This window comes from Schistocerca gregaria, chromosome 1, assembly GCF_023897955.1.
Source record: "Schistocerca gregaria isolate iqSchGreg1 chromosome 1, iqSchGreg1.2, whole genome shotgun sequence".
NCBI lineage: Eukaryota > Metazoa > Arthropoda > Insecta > Orthoptera > Acrididae > Schistocerca > Schistocerca gregaria.
In genome coordinates this window covers 767,902,731-767,925,780 of record NC_064920.1, presented here as the reverse complement: position 1 = coordinate 767,925,780, position 23,050 = coordinate 767,902,731, and the positions used below count along the sequence as shown (strand labels likewise).

Here is a 23,050-nt window from a genome sequence, read left to right as displayed (position 1 = left end):
CAATACCTCCATACTAATTTTTTATATTTTTTATTTTGGCTAGTAGACCACAGTCTAAGGCTCTGAAGTTAAAACACCAACTGCAGTCAAAAAACTGAATACCAAGAAAACTAGCATGGGAGACAGATGAGACTCCTACAATGCTAACTTATGCAAGCTGCTAATGGGTGTGGTTTACAGTTACCATCCTCTTACCTGCTATGAAAAGCTGAGAGTGTATCTGTGACTAGTGTTTGTAGAATGTAGTGTTGTGTTCGTTGTTTAAGTTGAAGTGAAGGAAGATGGTGAAACATAGCACCAACACAAAGGGAAACCTCAGAAACTATCTACAAGGAAAGCTTTTGAAGCTGCACATGAACTAAAGTTTTGACATTATGACTGACCATTTTAAATGAAGTACGTTTTGTCATTGTGAGGGTACACATGTATTTAACATATTTGAGCCTTTGTATCCTCAGGAGTCTTCTATGATTGAGCAAGCGTAGGTATTTTGGACTCGGTTTGGCCAACTTATAACTGGCGTTTGTTACTTGATGTAATGACATAAAGCCCTTTTCGTTTGCTGAGAATCTGTACAGTTGAGGAACTCCTGGAGCATCATGCAGTGATGCCGGGTCTCCTTACTTTGTGCTTTTGTCACATACAGAGCTTTCTCTGAACTTTCAACACTGTGCACCACTTCATGGAACCCTCCTGGAGAAGTTCTTTGACAAGGGGCTTCCCAACTATCAAAGAATAGATAGAAGATTCAATGTAAAACATTTCAGTCAGTTCACAACTGAGAACATCTTTGTTTTGTTAATGGAGTAATTGGAAGATCAAAGATTGATACATACATAACAAATGTCATTGTTCAGTACTTGGACTTTCTATCAGTAGTTGGGAAATATTGCAAGAAGAGTTTTTTGAGATTTTGCAGGTTTGTTGTCTGATCAGCGTTGGGGCTTAACTGCAAGAAGTTCTACTTCATCACCATAAACCCTCTCATCACACACTGATGACAGAAAACATTATAACAACTGCCCACTGTCAGGATGAAGGCTGCCTTATGGTGTTCAGGACACACAATGCTGTAAGGAAAGTATAATAGTGGAGCAGAGAAGAATGGGGAATGATTTTAGTCTCAGTAAGGGCCACAACTGGGGAAATACACTGATATAAGTGACTTTGACAAAGAGCAGATTGTTATGGTCCGATGCCTCAGAATCAGCATCTCAGAAACAGTGAAACTTGTGAGCTGTTGGTGTGCTACTATTGGGAGGAGCCACGAAAACTGGTTGAAAGACGATGATACGACCAGTAGCCAACAAGCTTTTGGATGTCCACAAATTGAGAGGTCAGAGGCTCGGCCTCTCTGTGAAGCAGAAGAGGCTGCAATCTCTGGCAGATCTCATGACTGAAAACAACAATGGTGTTCCAGAGTATACCATTCAGCACACACTGTTGAACCTGAGAGTCTGCAGTTGGTGACTCCAACGCAGTCCCATGTGGATGCACAACATTGTCAATTATGATTGCAGCGGGCACAGGAACATCAAGACTGGACCATGATCAATGGAAATCAGACACTTAGTTGGATGAACCATGTTTCTTGTTACACCAGGTCAATGGTAATGTCTGGTTTTGCCATCATCAAGGCTGCTCAAAACATGCATCATGCAATAAACACAAGCTGGTGGGAATAGTATTATGCTATGGCTGACATTCACCAGGGCTTTCAAGGTACCTGTGTTAGTAGTCAAGAGTACCACGATGGCTGTAGACTATGTGAACATTATTGCCAATCACGTGCATCCCGTCATGCTTGATGTTTTACCTGACAGTGATGGCATATTCCAGCAGAATAGCAGTCCATATCACAATGAAAGATTCACATTACAGTAGTTTGACGAGTGTTATAGTGAGCTCATGTTGATGTTTCGGCCACCAAATTCGCCTAATCTTAATCCAAAGGAGCATATTTGGGATGCTGTCAGCAACACCTCAGCACTGACACTCTCAAACCATGTGCCAATAATTTTCGGGAATTCAGCAACTTGTGCATGGACTCTTAGTGCCACAATCTCTGGAAATCTGCCAAAAACTTGTCAAATTCAAACCACACATAACTGCTGCCCTATTGTATTCCAAAGTTGAAACAATACACTATAAAGAGTTAGTTATAATGGTTTGGCTTTCAGTGTATCTGGCCTTAAAACAGCATAACAAAATCTAAGAGACAGCGAAACAGTTGCCTGCACAGTTTACAACTGCCCTCTGAGTTGCAGTTTCCTGACAAACAGTGTATCTGTGACTGAGAGCAGGTGGTCCATAAGCTAGATATCTGCAGCTGCTGATAACCATTCCCATTATGTGTTTTGCTATTGCAAATGAGATTTTTTTATCTCTATATCTCTAGATTCAGAACCTTTGCAATTAAGTGTACACGACACTACCACTAATCACATTACTGGGACTAAGCGCAACCTCGTTCAGTAATATGTAAATGTTTATGGAATAAGTATATTCTTATTTCTTGAAAATGATTAAATTTTGGACACTAATGTATGCACTTAAGTGGATTACTTCACCATACATTCTCAGATCTTCTACACATAGAAACATATATGAAAACCAACTAAAATTATTTAACAACACAAACCGTTATCCATGTCTCCATCAGAATCTGCACTTTCAGGCTCCAGCATACTATTCCTTCCTCCTAGGACAGAGCAAGGAAAACATTGTCACTGTGTCAACTTACTCCATTGTTAACAAATATTAAAACTTCTACATAACTAGTATTCAAATAATTTTGTTTTGTTTAAAAAAAACTGCTTCTTACAAGCAGCAAAAATTTACTTTCAATATCTGAGTAACAGATTACATAAAACCAAAAGATTGAATCACTTCATTTAATTTATGAAATTGTAACATTTTTACATGTACCCAAAGCCAGTTTCATAATCAATAATTTTTATGTTGCATTACAAGGTTAATTGGTGAGTCATTATCACAAAAAAACTGTTTCCATTGTCATTCTATAAGCCTTTGACATAACAATTATTCTCAAAAAATACATCTTAGCTCCATTTTTGTTGATTTCCTAACCTTTTTTAAAAATAGGATAACATTTTAAATGTAAGATGGTCTCTATTATATCTTGCTTAACTTTTTTACACATTACTTAAAAGTCTATGCTGTATATGACACCTAAATGCCACAATTAAGCTGAAGCAGATACACACAACTTTGCCGTTTGTCATCACTGATTGCCACAGATATCACAAAAAGCTTCCTCCTAAAAACTGACACTACATGTGCAAGTTCTGTTAATAGAATCAGATTTACAGGGAAGGTGGGGGTGGGGGGGGGGATTTAATGGGAGTGTTTACAGCAAATTTTATAACACAGGCTGCAACACAGATGAAACAAAAACATTGTGCTTGTAACAGACCACAATATCAGACAAAAAGTTTCCTGAAACAGGATGGCCAAACTATTAAAATGAAGATTTCATGTACCCAGGCCACATTTAGATACCATCTTCAAACATACAAAAATTTGAGAAAGGTACACAAGGAAAGAAATTACAGAGGTTCAAGCACTACAACAGGTACGCAAGTTGACAACTTATATGTGGCATTTAACACAAAATTTTGATGGACGATTGGATCACCTTCTGTACAGTTCACTACCATTTAACAATGGAAGTACCTGATTAAGTACCAACTGGACTCTTTGCTCCTCATATACAAACTGGGCGAAGACCACTGTTCAGAGACAAATTTCATAGGTGTGAAGAATAAACTAAATGACAATGACAATAATACTTCCGTTTTCTAAAGAGGAAGTACATATAGGTACTCCTAGACGAAAAATAAGAAAACTTTGAGTTTTGACAGCCGACCATAGTTTCACAAAATTAAGGATTAAATAGTACCCTGTATGATAGATATATTAAGTAAGGCGTTTGGATGGAGGCAGAGATGATTATCAACAAAAAAAGGCTGATAAACAGATCCTGTTGTCACTAAACTGTATAAACCTATCTGTCAGCTGAATACAGGAGCATCTCCTACATGACAAATGAATAGGACTTATTAAACTCAGAAAAAAATCATCAAAAATTCTGCTAACCAGTCAGTCAACGCAAACTGAAAATTATGACAATATTTATCTGTGGACATCAATATCGAATTTGCTAGGGCTTTTGATGAGTTCTAGTACTCCCTCGTGAGGCTTAGGAAGCTGAAGATAACTAAAAGTTTATATGGCTGCTTCAGACTGTGCTACTGTTGTAGAGTAGGAATGAAGACATCTGATATGACAACCTCTTATCTGAGATATACAACTTATATATGTGAACAAGTATCGAAGGTAATGTACAAATCAACCAGCATTGAAACTAAAATTTACCAATACATATTGTAAAACTTTTATCATTAGAACATACTCACCTCTGTCGTTGACTTCGGCGTAAGTGGGTGGGCGTTCAAATTTCAGCAGATGAGACCCACTTAAATCCTCCGAAGGATGCACCACAGAGTTCTTATAAGGATCGCCGGTGCCTACAGGACAATGTCCGTAGAAGGACCGTTAGTGATATTTAGAAATTGGAATACAGCTTATCAATTTACAGGTCACGACAAAAGGATGTGGAAAACTGGCCTACAAAAACAAAGTTGAGAAAATTACAGAAGTAACCAGCCAAGGGGCGAGTCACAGACAATGGCTAGGAACAAACTGTGTGACAGAGGAGAGAGGAAGCTACGCATCTATTGTAGCACCGATACACGAAGAATGTTACCAATATTCCACAAAATGTGGAGAAATAAGTCGCCATATTTCTTTAAAAGTGACAAATCACATGCCCACAGGCAATAGACTGTATGCCAACAATCTTTGCAAAATCGATAAAAGAAGCAATAACAGATGATCTGAGGAGAAATCTTAACACCTGAACATGTAGTAATTCGGAGCCTTGGTCATAAGGTCATTGGACTATGAAGAGAGTTAGTTTCTGAGGTTCTGGTGATTACAGCACGTACGTTATGACACATGTACAGTCCTGGATAGATTAGCGACACACATTTCACAACAGTGCCATAAAAATACCTGAATTTTCAAACATGAGGAAAAGCCGAAACTTAGCAATGGCTATCAGCACTTCAATATTCAAAGCTATGTTACCAAAAAAGAAACTTGAAGAAAATACAGCCAATACCTAATTTTGTCTTGCTATTGCCAGCGACAGTCTTCACAAGCACAACGTTCACAGGATGCACAAAGACTCCTGTCTCCCAAGTTCCTCAAAATACTAGCAATTCACACAGATTGTATATTTCAGAAGTGGAGCTATTGCAACATATGTTCCCATCGCAGGGAGGAATAATATCAGGTTGTCGATCATCATCATCATCATCTGAAGTCCCAGGCAATGAAGAGGATGGCAAGAAACTTCCTGGCACATTAAAACTGTGTGCCCGACCGAGACTCGAACTCGGGACCTTTGCCTTTCACGGGCAAGTGCTCTACCAACTGAGCTACCGAAGCATGACTCACGCCCGGTACTCACAGCTTTACTTCTGCCAGTCCCTCGTCTCCTACCTTCCAAACTTTACAGAAGCTCTCCTGCGAACCTTGCAGAACTAGCACTCCTGAAAGAAAGGATATTGCGGAGACATGGCTTAGCCACAGCCTGGGGGATGTTTCCAGAATGAGATTTTCACTCTGCAGCGGAGTGTGCGCTGATATGAAACTTCCTGGCAGATTAAAACTGTGTGCCCGACCGAGACTCGAACTTGCGACCTTTGCCTTTCACGGGCAAGTGCAGTGAGTACCGGGCGTGAGTCATGCTTCGGTAGCTCAGTTGGTAGAGCACTTGCCCGTGAAAGGCAAAGGTCGCAAGTTCGAGTCTCGGTCGGGCACACAGTTTTAATCTGCCAGGAAGTTTCATATCAGCGCACACTCCATTGCAGAGTGAAAATCTCATTCTGGAAGAGGATGGCAGTTCCATCAAATGGACAACACACAGCTCATAATCAACTTTAAGATTGGTTTGGAAATCTGCAGAATGATAGTCAAACCAACTTTTAGTGGCAGGGATGCTGCAGCACTTTAGGTGTGGAGCACTGGACCGTGACTGGGTGGTGAGTACTTTACATGTACGCACTTTAAATCAGAACAAAGTTGTAGCAATTAACATCTGTCATTACTACATTAATTCTTTACACTGGCAATTTCTCTTTAATTGAGGTAATTTTGGAGTTTTCTATTCTTAGTATATTATACTTTCCTTTCCATTCATCCAACACGAATGATTTCTATTAAACCAGAAACAAAAAAATAAAATAAAATAAAAAGAGAAGAAGAAGTAGTACAGTATTAGAACTATAAAGCCAAAACAAGCAACATCAACATCACTGGTTCAAAGAGAATGATCACAGGAAGTTCCTGAATGGGTGAACACAAAAAAACTATAATGGTGTTGCAATGTAAAAAAAGCATAACAAAGTACATTAAAAGCTTGCTGCTAATGGAACAAATGAATCAGGAAATACCTAATCATTTGTTTTGTGCCTCTATAGGGTATACAGGGTGGATAAAATAAAAATGGCCCAGAAATAATTTGGATGACTGACGTGGAAATTTCTCTTATTAGTGAACAGGAGAACTGCCCATCACATAAAATGCTAGAATCTGTAATTTTGATGCAGCGATCAGTTGCTGTCACATGTCTAGGCATACACATTTCCCCCTCATGCTTTGCCCTGAGTACTTCACTGTGTGGTTAAATTTGAGTGAGAGAGAAGAACGGACACATATGGTGAATAGCTGAATGCAACACAAAATGCTGTCCATAACGCAAAAGCACATGTTCACTGGTGAGTGCAATGTGAAGCATAATTTGTGGAAAATTTGTGTAGAACTATTTTTGAGAATGGATGTTTTTTGGCAAAACCTCCACCAAAGTCTGCAATATAAAGATTAGAGGCTAAATGATGTGAAATGGACTCTGTAACGAATAATAACCTTAATCAGAAAAAGAGTTCAAACATCAGAAAACATTGTTGAGTCTTAGTGTAATTTTTTTCCAAGACAGTTGCAATTTGCTCATCTGTAGTAGTAGTAGTAGTAGTAGTAGTAGTAGTATTTGTTGTTAGTCTTAGAGTGCTCAGTGGTTGCGATCATTAGAACCCAAGCACAAACAGAAGAAGAGCATATAAAATAACACACAAAATACATTAATATTAGTCAAACAAAACAACAATAATAATAATAAAAGCTCTACAAAGGGATACTAAAGAGTACATATGTCAGTATATCACAAACACTACACATACTAGGTCCTCTAGCTAACGAAAGAATCTATATATCAAATGACACTGCCTATAAAGAAACATGTTAAAGTCTGACAACATTACCTGACTGGTTGAAAGCAGGTCATCATGGTTAAGTCAGTAGCTTCATGAAACACAGCTTGTTGCTCCTTATTTTCACCAATTTATTTCTTACTGATGTGTGACCCCATGTCTCAGTAATGAGACCTGTCTCTGCCTTTAAGGAGATGGTACATTGTACCACAATGTGAATTATATATGTTACAATGGCAGCTGCATTTGCTAATGAATTTTTCAAAGTTGGTCTACATCCTTAGGTATCTTGTAGAATGACACACCTTCCCTAACCCAAGTATGCTAATAAAGTAATTGTAGTGTCTAATTTGTTTTTTCACTGAGTACACGCTACACACAACCATCTCTGTAATCAGGTCGTTAACACATGCCTCTGTGGTGGCACTCTTAGGACGTAATCCAATTCAAATTCCAATGAAGAATTTTCACTGCTAGTATTTGACTGACAAGGGAAGGTGAGGTGGTGGTATGAAGTTCCTGATCACCAGGCATTGTGTCAATGTCCTGAATATAAATCCAAACATCTCTTCAGTCCATCACGAAGTGAGATCATTCTACATGCGCACAAGCACGCACGCACGCACGCACACACACACCTGAAGCTCGCCATACGCAAAGACGAGGAGCTCAACAAGCTCTTGTCGGGCGTCACCATCGCACAGGGTGGTGTCCTGCCCAACATCCAGGCCGTCCTGCTGCCAAAGAAGACCGAGAAGAAGGCCTAAAAGAGACAGCGCAATCGGCACCGCCGCGTGCTCCCTTGGCACGCAGCGCGCCATTTGTCGCCTCGGCTCGTCTCAAAACAAAACAATCGGCCCTTTTCAGGGCCACCACACAAACCTACGTCCAAAGCAGAATTCCAGTCGTTCGTCGCACCACTTTTCTCTCTCTCTCTTTCTGTGTACGGTTTTTCCTTCTTACACACACACAGGCGCCGCCATCTTGTACACACGTACTTGGCCACCTCCTCCACTCCACGCACGCACAGTCTCGCGACCATAACCAGCACATATGGCGCACAACAACACACCTCAAAACCCCCCCGCGAACCAGCTGAGCTGGCCGCCTTTCCTCCTCGGCACTCAGCCGCGCCGCAAGACACAGTCCGTCCACCGACAAAAAGCATACAAGCAAAGAGGGAGGGAAGGAGCTCACACAACGCAAGGGCACACTTCCTTCCCTCCCAACCGCAACCACACACACACACACACACACACACACACACACACACACACACACACTCTCTCTCTCTCTCTCTCTCTCTCTCTCTCTCTAGTTCCCTACACTCAACAGATACTTAACAGAAAAGGTGCTAATGTGCACAAAGGAAAGAGAAACCTTCAAATTATGCGCCTGAACCTACCATTCAGGGTATTCCAGCGAACCATGTCATATGATTTTATCTTTAAATACAACCCTCGCCAATCTGACCTGTCTCTCCTCAAAGGCCAGACTGCACACTCCACCAATCACAGGATGTAATGATGAGTGAACAAGGAGTAACACTCCTTTATACAAATAAACCCATGGCCTATCTGGCAGAACCTTGTAAGGGCCTTTAACTAATGTTATAGTGAAGACTGCCATGGGACTGAGTTGAATGGAACCAGGTCACAAATGTGTCTTTCAGAATGAAAGCAACAGCCTTCTATATTGGAGTTGGTAAACAGAGATGCTTTCTCCCGAAAGAAGGTCGCAGTTGGCAGAAATCAAGAAGATCAGTCCAGCAAGTGTTATACCACCTGTTTGTGTGGTTAGAATTACCAACAGCTGCAGTATAGTGATGTGACAGCAATGGAATACTACAACATTACAACAAAAGTACTGATTGTACCACTGAGGAACAGCAAGGTGATTAAGGGAGGTTTGCTTGTGGCTTGCAGTAGTAACTCCACAGATATATTCTGTCACTATCTGCACTATGCCATTCTAGTTTGTCTTGAGGCTACTGTTTCTCATAATTTCACATGAAAATAAACAGCGAACTGTGACTGGGTCACGAGCCTCTTGGATTAAAGGTAACAGTGGGCAAAACTAGCAAGTGGCACTCTCTGTTGGGATAGGAGCCAATCTTTCTGTAAGGTTCAAACAAATGCACAAGGTGAAGGAAAGATTAGAGTTTGACATCCCATTGACAACAAGGTCATAAGAGAGAGAGCACAAGCTCAGATTGTTTCGTAAGGATGGAGAAGAAAATGAGTCATGTCCTTTCAGCAGAATCATCCTGCGAATTTGCCTGGAGTGACTTAGGTGAATCATGGAAAACCTAAATCTGGATGGCCAGAGGTGGATTTGAGCCACATCCTACCACATGCGAGTCCAGGTGTGCCATCGACTGCGTTACCTCGCTCAGTGCAGATGTGTCTTCCGGTGAAGGTGACACGAGGCTCCTAGGGAAATTGAAGGCAGGTCAGTTAGGTAGGCCAGTGTCCACTCTCTAAGCATGCTAGGGGTCTCATTCCACATGTTGAGAACACTTTGCTGACTTTTATGGAGTCTCCTGGGTGCACCCAGCTGCATATCATGGCTCACATGACCAACAAAGATATTTGCCACTTAGGTTTTGAGGCTATTTTTGTTCCTACGCATGGCTGGTTGCATCGGTAAAGACAGCTAACCTTGCAATAGGGACAGAAGCTGTGCTAGCATTTTCCAGCACTGAAAATGCGTTGTAAAGAATAAAGGTGAAATGCATGTGGTACGAAAATTGTGTTTCCTTCAGTTGTAGTTAGACGGTCCAAAAAGTAAAATTTATCAATATACCATAATATTACACACAACTGAGGAAGACAAAACTACAAAAGTCAAAGATGTTGTTCCCATAACTAACTGTGGTTTTCTCATGTGAAGCTGAATAATTTCTTGGCCTCTGCTAGTGGGTGGGAAATTGTAGGACTCAGGCCCCTCAATAGGCCAAGGAAGCAGCTACTAGGGTAGCAGGGTACATGTGAAATGCATTTGCTCATGTTTTTAGGATTCAAAAATCTTCACAGGGCCAGTAAATTACATTCTGATTTCAGAAGATGAAGAAATTGATCCCTATAATGCCCACATAGTACTAAGGAAAGAAATGTGGATGAAACTGTAGGTTAATAGAAAAGGAATTCTCAATTCTGATTGGAATGTTTATCACAAAATTGCATGGGACTGGTAATGGAGGCATCAATCATCAAGCAGCAATCGGTATTGTAATTGTAAACTGTCGAAGCTGCGATGGTAAAGTACTGGAACTTCAAGCACTTATAGAAAGCACCAAAGGTATGGAAAGCTGGCTGCAGCCAGAGATAAATTCTGGCGAAATTTTTAGAGGCACAGATGGTGTTTAGAAAAGATAGATTGCATGCAACCGGTGGTGGAGTGTTTGTCGCTGTTAGTAGCAGTTTATCCTGTAGTGAAATAGAAGTGGATAGTTCATGTGAATTATTATGGGTAGAGGTTATACTCAACAACAGAACTAAGTTAATAATTGGCTCCTTTTACCGGCCTCCCAACTCACCAACCTTAGTGGCAGAACAACTGAGAGAAAATCTGGAATACATTTCACATAATTTTCCTCAGCATGTTATAGTCTTAGGTGGAGATTTCAATTTACAAGATATAGACTGGGACATTCAGATGTTTAGGACGGGTGGTAGGGACAGAGCATCGAGTGACATTATACTGAGTGAAATATGCGAAAATTACCGCGAGCAATTAAACAGAGAACCGACTCATGGAGATAACATCTTGGACCTATTGATGACAAACAGACCCGAACTTTTTGACTCTGTAAGCGCAGAACAGGGAATCAGTGATCATAAGGCCAATTGCAGCATCCCTGAATATGGAAGCCAATAGGAATATAAAAAACAGGGAGGAAGGTTTATCTGTTTAGCAAGAGTAATAGGAGGCAGATTTCAGACTACCTAACAGATCAAAACGAAAATTTCTGTTCCGACACTGACAATGTTGAGTGTTTATGGAAAAAGTTAAAGGCAATTGTAAAATGTGTTTTAGACAGGTACGTGCCGAGTAAAACTGTGAAGGACGGGAAAAACCCACCGTGGTTCAACAACAAAGTTAGGAAACTACTGTGGAAGGAAATAGAGCTTCACTCCAAGTTTAAACGCAGTCAAAACCTCTGAGACAAACAGAACCTAAATGATGTTGAAGTTGGCGTAAGGAGGGCTACGCGTGAAGCGTTCAGTGAATTCGAAAGTACAATTCTATATACTGACTTGACAGAAAATCCTAGGAAGTTCTGGTCTTATGTTAAATCAGTAAGTGGCTCAAAACAGCATATCCAGACACTCCGGGATGATGGTGGCATTGAAACAGAGGATGACACGCGTAAAGCTGAAATACTAAGCACCTTTTTCCAAAGCTGTTTCACAGAGTAAGAGCGCACTGCAGTTCCTTCTCTAAATCCTCGCACAAACAAAGAAATGGCTGACATCGAAATAAGTGTCCGAGGAATAGAAAAGCAACAGAAATCACTCAACAGAGGAAAGTCCACTGGACCTGACGGGATACCAATTCAATTCTACACAGAGTATGCGAAAGAACTTGCTCCCCTTCTAACAGCCGTTTACCGCAAGTCTCTAGAGGAATGGAAGGTTCCAAATGATTGGAAAAGAGCACAGGTAGCCCCAGTTTTCAAGAAGGGTCGTCGAGCAGATGCACAAAACTATAGGCCTATATCTCTGACATCAATCTGCTGTAGAATTTTAGAACATGTTTTTTGCTCGCGCATCATGTCATTTCTGGAAACTCAGAAGCTACTCTGTAGGAATCAACATGGATTCCGGAAACAGCAATTGTGTGAGACCCAACTCACTTTATTTGTTCATGAGATCCAGAAAATATTATATACAGGCTCCTAGATAGCTGCCATTTTCCTTGACTTCCGGTAGGCGTTCGATACAGTTCCGCACTGTCACCTGATAAACAAAGTAAGAGCCTACGGAATATCAGACCAGGTGTGTGGCTGGATTGAAGAGTTTTTAGCAAACAGAACACAGCATGTTGTTCTCAGCGGAGAGACGTCTACAGACGTTAAAGCAACCTCTGGTGTGCCACAGGGTAGTGTTATGGGACCATTGCTTTTCACAATATATATATATATATATGACCTAGCAGATAGTGTCGGAAGTTCCATGCGGCTTTTCGCGGATGATGCTGTAGTATACAGAGAAGTTGCAGCATTAGAAAATTGTAGTGAAATGCAGGAAGATCTGCAGCGGACAGGCACTTGGTGCCGGGAGTGGTAACTGACCCTTAACATAGACAAATGTAATGTATTGCGAATACATAGAAAGAAGGATCCTTTATTGTATGATTATATGATAGCGGAACATACACTGGTAGCTGTTACTTCTGTAAAATATCTGGGAGTACGCACGAGGAACGATTTGAAGTGGAATGATCATATAAAATTAATTGTTGGTAAGGCGGGTGCCAGGTTGAGATTCATTGGGAGAGTCCTTAGAAAATGTCCATCAACAAAGGAGGTGGCTTCCAAGACACTTGTTCAACCTATACTTGAGTATTGGTCATCAGTGTGGGATCCGTACCAGGTCGGGTTGACATAGGAGATAGAGAAGATCCAAAGAAGAGTGGCGCGTTTTGTCACAGGGGTTTTTTGGTAAGCGTGATAGCGTTACGGAGAGGTTTAGCAAACTCAAGCGGCAGACTCTTCAAGAGAGGTGCTCTGCATCGAGGTGTAGCATGCTGTGCAGGTTTCGAGAGGGTGCGTTTCTGGATGAGGTATCAATAATATTGCTTCCCCCTACTTATACCTACCGAGGAGATCATGAATGTAAAATTAGAGAGATTCGAGCGTGTACATAGGCTTTCCAGGAGTCGTTCTTCCCGTGAACCATATGCGACTGGAACAGGAAAGGGAGGTAATGACAGTGGCACATAAAGTGCCCTCTGCCACACACAGTTGGGTGGCTTGCGGAGTATAAATATATATGTAGATGTAGATCCTCTTTGCCACAAGTAATACAACAATATCTAATAAGATTAAAACAGATTTCAAATACAAAATAAATTGGATTGGTGTAATGTTTCACAGAAAATGTGCTGGCCACATACAGTATTGGGGGAGATTCGAGATTACCAGATATACACCGGGAGACTCAAATTATTAAGACAGGCAGCAGAGACAAGGAATTCTGTATAACTATTTCATATGCCCCATCCAAAAATTATCTTTGGCAGTTAATCAGATTAACAACTCATGAGAGTAGTATCTCACATCATCTGGTTACAAATAGGACCCAACATTTCAGCTCTGTTAACAGAACCGAGAATCACTGATCATGAAGCCATGATAGGTATTAACAGATATGTAATGAAAGGTAGAAGATATTTCTGCTTAATAAGCGCAACAAGAAACAGACTTCATATCACATCAGCCACCAATGTGTTTGAAGCTGAAAATGTTGGATATAAATGGACAATGTTTAAGAATATTGCACAATATGCCATACATAGTTATGTGCTGAGCTAAGTTACAGAAAATGGGAAAGACTCCACCATGGTTCAACAGGCATGTTAGAAAGCTGCTCAGAAAGCAAACTGAGAATCACTGCAGATTTAAACATAACCGCAGCCTTGTAGACAAACAAAAACAGAATGCAGCTAAAATTAGTAGAAGACAGTCATATGTGAAGGGTCCAGTGAATTCAAAAGTAACATTCCATCCACTGGTATGGAAGAAAAGCCAAAGAAGTTTTGGTCTTATGTTAAATCAGTAAAACGCTGCCTGTACAGACAGTTACAATAATGGCACTGAAAATGAGGATAATAAAGAGAAGGCTCAAATACTGGATTCCATTTTCAAACATTGTTTCACTGAGGAAGATTGTACTGCATACTCCGCTTTCAATTGCTGCACAAAGGCCAGAGTCACTGATATTAAATATGTGTCTGCAGGATAGAACATAAACCAAAATCACTTGACAGAGAAAAGGAACTGAGCCTGATGAGATACATATACAATTCTCAATACAGACCTTGTTCCTCATCTAGCAGCTGTCTACTATCAGTCGCCGGAGAAATGTAATATTCCAAATGATTTGAAAAATGTGCAGGTCATTCCCATTTGTAAGAGGGGTCATCGAACAAACAACTATAGGCCCATATCACTGACATCAGACTGTTAATAGAACTTTGGAACATGTTTTAAGATTATGTATTATGACCTTCCTGGAGACTGAAAAATCTCCTTTGTAGGGCCAACATGAATTCCGCCAACAACAACTGCAAGAGACTCAGCTTCCTTTATTCATCAAAGACATCCAAGAGGCAGTATATCCTGCACCTTGGATGGTTCCATGTTCTTTGTCCTCTGGAAGGCGTTCAATACAGTGTCTCATGCTGCTGCCTAATGAACAAGACAGGTTTGCAGAGTATCAGAAAACCTTTAGAATTAGACTGAGGAATTCCTAGCAAATAGAGCACATCATGTCATTCTCAATGAAAGAAATTTTCAGACATACATACTCTGTGTGTGTGTGTGTGTGTGTGTGTGTGTGTGTGTGTGTGTGTGTGTGTGTGTGCGCGCGCGCGCGTGCTCATAATGACTCAATTGCCAAACAGTTCTCTGGAAGCAATCAAACCCATTAAATATATGGGAGTATGTGTAAAGATCAATTTAAAGGGGAATGACCATGTGAAACCAAATGCAGAAAAGGCAGATATCTGTTGATATTTCCTGGAAGAATCCTCAGAACACACAGTCCACCTACACAGGAGGTGTCTTACAAAATCCTCATTCAACCAGCACTCGAGTACTCCATCAGACTGAGACCCTTGCCCGATAGGATGCACAAGGGAAATAGAGAACATAAAAAGAAGGGCAGTGCATTTAGTCACTGGTTCGTTAAGCAAACACATAAGCATCACGTGGATGTTTGTTCAACTCCAGTGGCAGATGCTAAAAAAGAGGTGTTTTGCATCATGCTATGGTTTATTGTTGAATTTTGAGCATGTGCATTCATAGAAGAGTCAATCAATATACTACATTCTTCTATGTATGTCTAATAAAAAGATCATAGAGGTAAAATTACATTGATTCAAGCTCAAGGAGAGACTTATCAACAATTATTCTTCCTGTGCATCATTCACACATGTAACTGGGCAGAGTGTCTTTGTAGAGCAGGGATGCATTATGTCATAGTGAACACATCCTATACCTTATCCAGAAATACTTGTAAGTCTTTATGAAACATTCCAAAAATATAGCATGTGTTTGTTATTCCTAAAATTAGAACTGTATTGTAGAGGTTAAACCATTGTTTTCAACTGTCAGCATTTGGCTCTGCAACTCACTAGTGAATATACTCTATAGACCGATGAAAAAAATTACATACTATTGAAATAATAATGGATAAAAGTAGAAGACTAACCTACTAAACTTACCTGGAGAGTCAGTGATGCTCCTCCCTTCGCCCTGATACACTGTGTAGGAGGCAGATTCTATGAAGTGTGGAGTAACTTCAGGATTTGGAAAAGTAAGATTGCTCTTTATGGCAGGATAACTAAATAATGATGCACCAACAGGTGTTGCTGTTGATCTCAGTGAGGATGTAGAGTACTCAAACAATTGGTTATCTATATGTGGTGATTCGGATTTTCCAAGTTCATTGTTGGCAGTTAGAAGCTTCTGCAGACTTCTCTTTATCTTAGCTTTACGATTTTCCCAAAATCGTTTCAACTGTATTTGGCTTCGCTGTGAAATAAACATACAAGAACTGCATAAGACTTAAAAACTCGTTGAAGGAATAAGTATTTATTTCATGAGAGACTTTTTACCAGGAATAAAACTGCTAACAGACACATGATAATCCACACCCGTCCTGCTTCACCTATTTATCTTTTACATTATGAGGTTAGTGTATTATTTTTTACAACATAACATTACCAAAATGACAAAGTAAGTCAAAATCAAATAACTAAACACACAAGATAGAATACAAAAGGAAAAGAAAGATATAAGCAGACAAAAAATCCTTAGAAAGAGTGATAGAAACAGTGGCAAAGCCACAGGAAAGTGCATGGGAATGTAAATAAGAGGTATGCGGGTACAGGAAAGCATGGTAAAGTAGGTAATGGGGAAAACCAAAAGCAGAGAAAACTGGCAGATGACTATAATGAGTGCGGAATTAGCCGAGCGGTCTAAGGCGCTGCAGTCATGGACTGTGTGGGTGGTCCCAGCGGAGGTTCGAGTCCTCCCTTGGGCATGGGTGTATGTGTTTGTCCTTAGGATAATTTAGGTTAAGTAGTGTGTAAGCTTAGGGACTGATGACCTTAGCAGTTAAGTCTCATAAGATTTCACACACATTTTTTTGACTAGAATGAAACAACAAGCTAACATGCAAGGCAAGGTGAGGGAACTCAGATGGGTGCAAGGGATGGCCATATTAATTTTGCACTATATTCACATTTTAAACAAGTATGCTGGTCCACACAGTCAACTCTCTAATATCTGATGTATCACATGATGTCAACTCTTCCATCCAAAAGGATTATCCAACTTCTTCATGATTGAATCTACCCATTTTTATCTGCATTTTCTGCAGGCATACTACAGCTGGGGATTGTGAATTTAGAATATCTGCAGTTGTGCACCTTGCGTTCTGATGCTGCCGTAGTCCATTGAAGGATACCCATATTTGAGGATGACTACAGCTTTAGCAGTAATTACCTTTACAGCTTTGGAACACCTGGTTAAGCATTGGGCCACAGAATTAACATTCAGCTGCATTCTGCTCCATTATTTCTTCGGTGGCAGGGTTTCCTTCCTTAGGTCAATCAGCCATCTTTATGATACAGGATCAATTTGGGATTCACACTGGTAAAGAGGATGTCAGCAGGGAAATGTTTTGGCAAAGGGTTCCCATTGAGAAGGATTTCAAAATTTGGGGAAGAGAAGGAATGACAGTCTGCTTAGTTCCTTTATGCTTGTCGAATGAGGATACAGAATTTTGCTGGTCAGTGATAAGTGAGGTTGTCAGGGTCAGCTGCAAGTTTTTTAGTATCTTACTTTCATTCCATTTCTGTTAATTGGACCAAGGTTAAATGGGTCTGTTTGTTGTACTCATTCCACTTTGATCCATTATGATTGTCAGTATCTCAGAAGGCAATCCTTCCTCCTTATGCTCCCAACACAGGGGTACTAAGCTGCCGTAGGTGATCATTTACATATCTCAGGACACAGTTTCCAAATTTTGGGATTCACTGACAATTGGGAAGGTAGCAACCTAGGCAATAACCCCTTCCTAGAGGCTGGCCTTTACCAAGAGGTGCATGCGAGCCCTATCTGTCGACACACATGCTGACAACTGTATGTTACAAAGTCAGCCATCACAGGTCAAAATGTATGAGCCAGGATTCGGGAATACACAGGCAGAAAGAGATGAAAAGAAAAGCCACAAACATCAAGGCAAAGGAAGAATGTAAGAGGTTAGTAAACAAGAAAAGAGAAACAGCCTATACATAAAAGGGGTCTGTTGCAGTATCAAAAGTGTACGAGCAGGGCCTAGTCACACAGATGACCAATGATAGGGGCCAGACATGGGGAAGGGGAAGCAATTTCAGAACTGGCTGGGGAACCAGTTCACTCACCACATGTGGCTTCCTAGGAGGGGAGGAGGGAGCAGCAAGAATAGTAGAACAATGAACTTCCAAGAGTGGAAAAAAATTGGAGTGCTAAAATGCCTGCAATATTTGAGAATGATTGTTGACAAATTGTGCCTCAGATTATGTCCGAGCAGTAGAAAATATACCAATTTGAAGCAACTGCACTTTGAAAGAACAGACCCAATTGACATAAAATCTATTTCCAAGTGCATTGTGGTTATGAACCCAAAAGCTAAAACAAAAAAGCTTTTTTTGAGGGTATATTGTACATTCATAGTTTGTTCCAAAGGGTCACACTTACAAAGACTGTAACTGTGTATCGAAAACAAACTACCTCTGGATTTTCCAACAAGATAATGCTTCTGCTCACAAAGGTATCTCAGTGTGGCAGTTTTTAGCCAGAAATGGCATGACACCCTTGCCATACACCCCTCTCATCTAACATCGCAGGATTTATTCTTGATTCTGCACATGAAGAAAAGTATGAAAGAACACAGATTTGAAAAAGAATTGGTCAAGACAGGAGCTGTCAGTCATCAATGGAGATGGGTATAAAAATGTTCATCTTATATCCCCCTTTGAAGACACTGTCCATTCCGTTCAACTGCTCTTCCAAGTCCTTTGCTGTCTCTGACAGAATTACAATGTCATCGGCGAACCTCAAAGTTTTTATTTCTTCTCCATGGATTTTAATACCTACTACGAACTTTTCTTTTGTTTCCTTTACTGCTTGCTCAATATACAGATTGAATAACATCGGGGAGAGGCTACAACCCTGTCTTACTCCCTTCCCAACCACTGCTTCCCTTTCATGTACCTCGACTCTTATAACTGCCATCTGGTTTCTGTACAAATTGTAAATAGCCTTTCGCTCCCTGTATTTTACCCCTGCCACCTTCAGAATTTGAAAGAGAGCATTCCAGTCAACATTGTCAAAAGCTTTCTCTAAGTCTACAAATGCTAGAAATGTAGGTTTGCCTTTCCTTAATCTCTCTTCTACAATAAGTTGTAGGGTCAGTATTGCCTCACGTGTTCCAACATTTCTACGGAATCAAAGATGATCTTCCCTGAGGTCGGCTTCTACTAGTTTTTCCATTTGTCTGTAAAGAATTCGCGTTAGCATTTTGCAGCTGTGACTTATTAAACTGATAGTATATACCCTCTATATACTCCTTCCACCTTTCTGCTTTCCCTTCTTTGCTTAGAACTGGGTTTCCATCTGAGCTCTTGATGTTCATACAAGTGGTTCTCTTATCTCCAAAGGTCTCTTTAATTTTCCTGTAGGCAGTATCTATCTTATCCCTAGTGAGATAAGCCTCTACATCCTTACATTTGTCCTCTAGCCATCCCTGCTTAGCCATTTTGCACTTCCTGTCGATTTCATTTTTGAGACATCTGTATTCCTTTCTGCCTGCTTCATTTAGTGCATTTTTATATTTTCTCCTTTCATCAATTAAATTCAATATTTCTTCTGTTACCCAAGGATTTCTACTAGCCCTCGTCTTTTTACCTACTTGGTCCTCTGCTGCCTTCACTACTTCATCCCTCAAAGCTACCCATTCTTCTTCTACTGTATTTCTTTCCCCAATTCCTGTCAATTGCTCTGTTATGCTGTCCCTGAAACTCTGTACAACCTCTGATTCTTTCAGTTCATCTGGGTCCCATCTCCTTAAATTCCCACCTTTTTGCAGTTTCTTCAGTTTTAATCTACAGGTCATAACCAATAGATTGAGGTCAGAGTCCACATCTGCCCCTGGAAATGTCTTACAATTTAAAACCTGGTTCCTAAATCTCTGTCTTACCATTATATAACCTATCCGATACCTTTTAGTATCTCCAGGCTTCTTCCATGTATACAGCCTTCTTTTATGATTCTTGAACCAAGTGTTACCTATGATTAAGTTGTGCTCTGTGCAAAATTCTACCAGGGGGCTTCCTCTTTCATTTCTTTGCCCCAGTCCATATTCACCTATTACAATTCCTGCTCTCCCTTTTCCTACTACCGAATTCCAGTCACCCATGACTATTAAATTTTCATCTCCCTTCACTATCTGACTAATTTCTTTTATTTGATCATACATTTCTTCAGTTTCTTCATCATCTGCAGAGCTAGTTGGCATATAAACTTGTAGTACTGTAGTAGGTGTGGGCTTCATATCTATCTTGGCCACAATAATGCGTTCACTATGCTGTTTGTAGTAGCTTACCCGCATTCCCATTTTCCTATTCATTATTAAACCTACTCCTGCATTAGCCCTATTTGATTTTGTGTTTATAACCCTGTAGTCACCTGACCAGAAGTCTTGTTCGTCCTGCCACCGAACTTCACTAAACTTCACTAATTCCCACTATATCCAATTATAACCTATCCATTTCACTTTTTAAATTTTCTAACCTACCTGGCCGATTAAGGGATCTGACATTCCACGCTCCGATCCGTAGAACACCAGTTTTCTTTCTCCTGATAACGACATCCTCTTGAGTAGTCCCCGCCCGGAGATCCGAATGGGGGACTATTTTACCTCCGGAATATTTTACCCAAGAGGACGCCATCATCATTTAATCATACAGTAAGGCTGCATGCCCTCGGGAAAAATTACGGCCGTAGTTTCCCCTTGCTTTCAGCCATTCACAGTACCAGCACAGCAAGGCCATTTTGGTTATTGTTACAAGACCAGATCAGTCAATCATCCAGACTGTTGCCCCTGCAACTACTGAAAAGGCTGCTGCCCCTCTTCAGGAACCACACGTTTGTCTGGCCTCTCTACAGGTACCCCTCCGTTGTGGTTGCACGGTACGGCTATCTGTATCGCTGAGGCACACAAGCCTCCCCACCAACGGCAAGGTCCATGGTTAAAGAAAAATTTTTCTCACTGCCACTGTCTATATACATCTCTCTTACTGTCTTCTTTTTCTCCTATTGGCATTTTGTCATGTCTTTCTACCTTTCTCTTCAACCACCATTGTCTCCTATCCACACGTCCTTGTCCTCGAGTGTGGGGGGGATGGGGGAAAGTGGTCAAATTTTTTCGTGTTATATACCAAGTTCCCTGATCCGGAGAGGGGAGGGGTGGAAGGGGGGTGGAGGGGGGGCAGGAGATATGGCATGGGGGTGGCAGCTATGGCGATGGTGGTGTCCAGAACCCCCCCCCCCCCCTGCCCGCCCAAGTCTATGTACAATCTCCACTCACTTCTCTTTTTGATTTCCACTGTCTCTGCTCTCCTTTGCGCCCACCATATCTCTCTCTCTCTCTCTCTCTCTCTCTCTCTCTCTCTCTCTCTCTCTCTCTCTCTCTCTGCCACTGCCTCTCTCCCTCTCCCACTGGTTCTGTCTCCTCTTTCTCCCACTGCACTGTCTGTCTGCTATTATTTCTCAGCACAAGGCAGAATGAGGACTGCAGCCACTGGTTCCTTATTTTTCTGTCAGATTCTTTTAAAGAACACCATATGCGCCATTTTTGTACTCCGAGAGGAGCATTTTTCATTTTGTTTTCTTCCTTTTCCTGGTACAGCAAAATGTACTGTTTAAATAAAACGAATCCTGTAGGCCAATGGAGTTCTGACATTTTATTTATAACTTCAACACATTTACATACTTTGAATATAATAGAGGGAAACATTCCACGTGGGAAAAATATATCTAAAAACAAAGATGATGTGACTTACCAAACAAAAGTGCTGGCGGGTCGATAGACACACAAACAAACACAAACATACACACAAAATTCAAGCTTTCGCAACCAACGGTTGCTTGATCAGGAAAGAGGGAAGGAGAGGGAAAGACGAAATGATGTGGGTTTTAAGCGAGAGGGTAAGGAATCATTCCAATCCCGGGAGAGGAAAGACTTACCTTAGGGAGGAAAAAAGGACAGATATACACTCGCACACACACACATATCCATCCACACATATACAGACACAAGCAGACATATGTAAAGGCAAAGAGTTTGGGCAGAGATGTCAGTCAAGGCGGAAGTCCAGAGGCAAATATGTTGTTGTGACAGGTGAGGTATGAGCGACGGCAACTTGAAATTAGTGGAGGTTGAGGCCTGGTGTGTGTCTGTGTTTGTGCGGATAGACGGGTGTGGGTGTGTGTGTGTGTGTGTGTGTGTGTGTGTGTGTGTGTGTGTGTGTGTGTGTGTGCGCGTGCGCGTGCGCGCACGCGCACGATTGTATACCTGTCCTTTTTCCCCCTAAGGTAAGTCTTTCCGCTCCCGGGATTAGAATGACTCCTTACCCTCTCCCTTAAAACCCACATTCTTTTGTTTTCCCCTCTCCTTCCATTTTTCCTGATGAAGCAACCGTTGGTTGCGAAAGCTCGAATTTTGTGTGTATGTTTGTGTTTGTTTGTTTGTGTATCGACCTGCCAGCGCTTTAGTTTGGTAAGTCACGTCATCTTTGTTTTTAGGTACATTTACATACTTTGAGATATAAAAATTACAAATAGGTACACATAGGACCAAATTGAGGAGCAAATCTCCAAAGTCATGGAACATGTCAGTACATGAAATTACAACATACAAGTAATAAGAGATAACAATAAATGTTCATGAACCCAAACAAAGTCATAAGTTTAAGTGAACGCAGTCAACAACACAATAAGAATCAGCTTGATTCTTAAAGAAACTCATTGACACAATAGAATGAGTGACCCACGAGGAAACTCTTCACTTTCGATTGGAAAGAAACCATATGGATTACTGCTAAGATTTTTGAATTCGAGTGGTAGCTTATTGAAAATGGATGCAGCAGTATACTGCACACCTTTTCGCACAAGAGTTAAGGAAGTCCGATCCAAATGCAGGTTTTATTTCTGCCTAGTATTAACCAGTGAAAGCTGCTTATTCTTGGGAATAAGTTAATATTGTTAACAAGAAATGACAGTAAGTAATATATATATATATTGAGAGGCCAATCTCAAAATACCCAGACTCTTGAACATGGGTCGACAAGAGGTTCATGAACTTACACCACTTACTGCCCGAAGTGCCTATTTCTGAGCCAAAAATATCCTTTTAGAATCG

General features: G+C 40.8%; 1 protein-coding gene and 1 non-coding gene across 3 annotated transcripts in view; both read right to left on the bottom strand.

Annotated features, from left to right (window-relative positions):
* Positions 1-23,050, bottom strand: part of LOC126268202 (afadin-like) — a 124,786-nt gene that overhangs the window by 66,801 nt on the left and 34,935 nt on the right. The window contains exons 2-4 of one of the 2 annotated variants that reach the window (XM_049973829.1): positions 15,807-16,116; positions 4,440-4,550; positions 2,642-2,701 (exon numbers count right to left, since the gene is read on the bottom strand). In XM_049973829.1, the coding sequence (XP_049829786.1) occupies positions 2,642-2,701; positions 4,440-4,550; positions 15,807-16,116 (481 nt within the window). The remainder of the gene's footprint in view (positions 1-2,641; positions 2,702-4,439; positions 4,551-15,806; positions 16,117-23,050) is intronic. The other variant, XM_049973837.1, reaches the window with a different exon arrangement.
* Positions 5,462-5,536, bottom strand: Trnas-uga (transfer RNA serine (anticodon UGA)). Its single transcript has one exon. It is a non-coding gene; the product is annotated as a tRNA-Ser (tRNA).